This window comes from Propithecus coquereli, unplaced genomic scaffold (genome assembly GCF_000956105.1).
Source record: "Propithecus coquereli isolate 6110/MARCELLA unplaced genomic scaffold, Pcoq_1.0 Scaffold161, whole genome shotgun sequence".
Classification (NCBI taxonomy): domain Eukaryota; kingdom Metazoa; phylum Chordata; class Mammalia; order Primates; family Indriidae; genus Propithecus; species Propithecus coquereli.
Window position 1 is genome coordinate 2,186,878 of NW_012140636.1, and position 4,381 is coordinate 2,191,258.

Sequence of the window (4,381 nt, forward strand, 5' to 3'; positions counted from 1 at the left end):
ATGCCTGTAGTCCCAGCTACTCGGGAGGCTGAGGCAGGAGGATCGCTTGAGCCCAGGAGTTTGAGGTTGCTGTGAGCTAGGATGATGCCACGGCACTCACTCTAGCCCGGGCAAAAGAGTGACACTCTGTCTCAAAAAAAAAAAGAATGGTCAGCTAAAGGGATCTGTCTTTTAGGACAACAGATTTTTGTCAGTGGAAGTTGTCACTTTATAAGTAGTTCGTTTTTTTCTTCATCCCACCATTCAGGTTAGCCTCATTCATGGTCTTACTGGTCACAATCAGCCTGCAATCAGTTCTGCCCTCCTGGCTCACTCTACACCGTTTCCCTCCGTTTAGCTTTTGCTGGGTTAAACATCACAGGAGGTTTTTGAAATAGAATTCGGGTCCTCCCAACAGAGGTTTGAAGAACTGCGTCTGCAGCTGTCGTCCCGTCTGCCCCAGGCCAGGGTAGTGGTGGGTCTGGGAGGCTGATTCATCTCACGATTGTAAGATAATAAATTTGGTTGTTTTAGGCCACGATGTTAGTGGCAATTTGCTGCAATAGCCATGGGAAACTAATACTGGTCGAAGTGTGCTAGGCGTGTGCCTGGTCGTATCAGCATCTTTCTGGAGCATCATCGAAAGCATGATTTTGTATATGACGTAGAATGAAAATCTAGCATTAACTTCGAAGATGAAGCACAAGATTTCAAAATGTTTCCAATCTGCTAGCTGCTTTGAGCCCTGTGGGGTGGAATGTTTAAGAGGCACCGATTTAGGGGTGACCAGGCTACCACCCCTTTCATTCCTAGCAGAATGTTGCAAGTAGGTATTTTTTAACATAACGTTTTAAAATCCATGTTTGCAAAGATGCAATCGTTAGAATTTGAGTTAAGGATTTAAAAACACTCTGTGTCAGAGAATAACGACACCGAACATTTTGCAGTCTTTCCACGGACGCTTTCTTTATCTGGTGCTTAGAACAGTCTTGGGAAGAAAGCGTGGCTATCCTCGGCAGTCAGGGCAGGAAGGAAGCTTGCGGTGGTTGTCCCCGCCGGTGTGTCCAGTGCTCTTGCCGCGAGGCAGGTGGCTGCCGGGCACATCATGGGAGGCGTTCTCTGGGGCGGGTCACTTAGGAGCCAGTCGGCGCAAAGTCCCCATGGCCCTCGCGCCTGCACGGTGGCCGCCCTGGGTTAGGTGTCGCTGCTTTCATTCTGACTGTGAAACCATAACCGGCCCCTTCACCCCGTATGACTGGCCCTGTTCCCACGAAAGGATCACTTTGACAAAAGAGCACAGACAATGTGCAAGAGCAGGACAGGGCTTCTGGTGACAGCCAAGGCCATTTGTCATTGTGAGCGCGATGCTGCTGGCCCCAACGGGAGGCAGCAAGGGGAGGGGCCAGAGTCTCTCATTCTTCTCTGGGGTCAAGATCAGAGACCAAGAACAGCCTCCCTTTCACTTCCGGCAGCACAGTATCTGGCCCTGGTAGCAGCAGCCCCGGTTCTGTTTTTGCAGCCAGACGGCTGGGCATGCTCACGTCTCCCAGAAGGGTTTTGTTTCGTGTCGATGTATCATTAACATCAGGTTTGGTTTTGTTCTTTTAACTACAGAGGAGATATTTTTCCTTTTCCTTTGTCTCTCTCTTACTCCAGTTCAGGGTCTGTACTTTTTATCATCTTTCAAATCATCTTTTCAAAGCTGCCCTCCCTGACCACCCCTGTAGGTATCAGCCTCTCCCACCCCCACCCTCTTCACTCTCTTCCTCTCTACCCTGCTCCATTCACTTCGTAACACTTCTCACATCTAAAATATCATGGCAGATGCGATTACTCCTTCGTTCGCTGTTGTGTTCCCAATGCCTAGACAAGTGCCTGGCACAGAGCAAGGCTCAGCAAATGTTTGTCGAATGACTTGCTGAATCTCTTCTATCTCCTCTATGTCTAGCGCGCTCCTGGGCCTGCCATAGAAAAGACCCTAGTGAAATAAAAGCAAGAAGCCATAACAAGGGAGAAAAAACCCTCAAGTTGCTTTTGTTATAGTCGTTGTCTCTAGTTTCTGGTTGACGGGGGGAGGATGTGGAGACCGAAATGTCGGAAGTGCTGAGTCAGAGCTGCTCCGAGACCCTGGAATGAAGTTCCCAAGACACCTGGCCCCTGGGCAGAGCCCTTTACCTGCCTGGACCCCTCCTCCAGATGGAAGTGACGCAACCACACGTGAGCTCCGGCCTGTTCAGATCACATTCACTTACTTTATTTAGTTAATCGGGTGACAGAGATTGGAGAGAGTGCTTTGAGTCGACTTTTTTGTGATCCACTGATTTGTTCCAAGTTTGTTCTGAAACCGGTAAAAGAACTAAGGGCAGTTGAATAGATCCTTCCATACTTCTGTTTGCTTCTGTTGTCATGGCTTTTGTCCTTCTGGAAAACTTCCAGTTGTTACTTAAGATCTAAGTCAAACATCACCTCCTCTATGGAAGTGTTCCTAGATCATTCCAGAGCAAGCCTCTTCAGGGCCTCTTGGTGCTGTCATCTTTACGACCACGGATCTCATTGACCCGGTAAATGACTATATTTGTTACAGTTCCGAGAACTGCGGGGCCAGAGATCGTCTATATCGTGCTTTGTAGCTCAGTGTCCAGCTTAAGTGCTTGGCGTGGAGCTGATACTCAGTAACCGTTGAGAAAATGAACAAGTGAATACGTGAAAAAACCAGAGACTTTGCACAAATCTCGCCACAGTTCTCCAGTTAGCATTTGGATCTTCCTTCTGGGGATACTATTCAATTGTATATTTTTGTCTTCACTCAGGCACTCTGATTGTTCTGAAACATCCGTATCCAAGAGAAGTGGAAGAACCTTCCATTTATGAGTCCGTCCGGGTCCACACAGCAATGCAGACAGGAAGAACAGAAAACGACCTCGTGCCCACCGCGCCTTCTGTAAGTGACCATCAGTCGGACTGCAAGCTCTCTCGTTGTCTAAAAACAACCGAGGGCCATAAAAGTTCATAAAAATCCATTTGTTCACATAAAAATTCTAGCCTGGGATCTAAAACTTGGAGAGAAACATAAGAGTTGAAGCCTATGACTCAGTTCTTCTGGTCCAAGGTAAATCATAAAAAATACAATGCAATAGTGATAGGATTTTAAATACTTAGAAAATGGCATCTAAATTTCTGTCCTTAGTTAACCAAACAAGTTCATGGTGAACAGGCAAGAGATGTTTATGTTCACATAGTTGATCAAATTGTTATTCTTTGACAATTTTCTTAAATTAAAAAACCAATTTTTTTTTTTTTTTTTTTTACATTTCCACTGTCTATGGAAGAAAAAATATTTGCTGCCTTTACTATAAAAACATGCGTTGTTAATTTTTCCAAGCGTGTTTTCCCTTCACTGACACAGACAGAAAACATTTGCGCTTCTTTGCACCGTGAACCATTGTTCAGTTTCGGTGGGACTGGGTCACTCATTGTTCATCCGAGAGTCCACTGGTGTTTGTTCTGCGAGCTGTGACTGCAAAGATTCCTCTCCACCACCCCCTGCTTTTCGCGATTCTCTTCCTTGAACAAGGGCTCTTCCTTGTTTGCGGAATACTTCTGGTATGAGAAATCTGGATTTGTGCAGATGATAAAGAGGACGATACCCAAATGAAACGTCAAGAAATCATTCTAGACAGCTATCATTACTCTAGAAGAATAATCAGCTGAAGATATTGAGCTACAAACTATATTAAAATAAGTGTGACCTTTCTGTCTCGGTAGTACTTTTTCTACCCTGCCACCAGAGAGATTTTTCTTAAAAAGCAGATCTGCCACGTGAGCTCTCTGCTTAACGTCCTTCGGGGGTGCTCTTGGTGTCCGTGGCCCACCTGGACCCTGCGTGCCTCTCTGGCCTCATCTCAGGCTACTCCACGCTTGCGCTGTGCAGCCTGTCTCTCTCAACAGTGTGCGTTTTTCCCAATGTGCTCTTTCTGCCCTCCCTACATCTGAAGCACTGCCGACACCATTACTGTCACTCATCCCTCAGGACCAGCATCAGGGGTCAGTATGTTCCAGGAAGCCCTCCTTGACCCCACTAGCTTCTTTTTAAATGCCCCTCTTCTGTGCTCCAGAGTACACTCTTTTTGCCTTTATCCTGGAGTAATAGGGCCGTAGGCTAATTGCCTGCATGCCTGTCTGCCCTCCTCCCCAGCCTGACTCTTCTAAAGACAGGAATCACTGCCTGTCTTTGTAGCTTATAGCTGAGCCTGGTTCACGGCACATCTTACATTTTTGTTGCTAGGCTACCTTTCCTTAAAAATAAAAATCCTCAGCCAGGCATAGTGGTTCATGCCTATAATCCCAGCCCTTAGGGAGGCTGAAGAGGGAGGATTACTTGAGGCCAGGAGTTTGAGGCTAT

General features: G+C 46.7%; 1 protein-coding gene across 1 annotated transcript in view; it reads left to right on the forward strand.

Annotated features, from left to right (window-relative positions):
* The window catches only part of DAPP1 (dual adaptor of phosphotyrosine and 3-phosphoinositides), a 70,009-nt gene that overhangs the window by 29,573 nt on the left and 36,055 nt on the right, over positions 1 to 4,381 (forward strand). Inside the window, exon 4 of the mRNA XM_012641077.1 lies at positions 2,790 to 2,920. Coding sequence (XP_012496531.1) covers positions 2,790 to 2,920 — 131 coding nt within the window. The remainder of the gene's footprint in view (positions 1 to 2,789; positions 2,921 to 4,381) is intronic.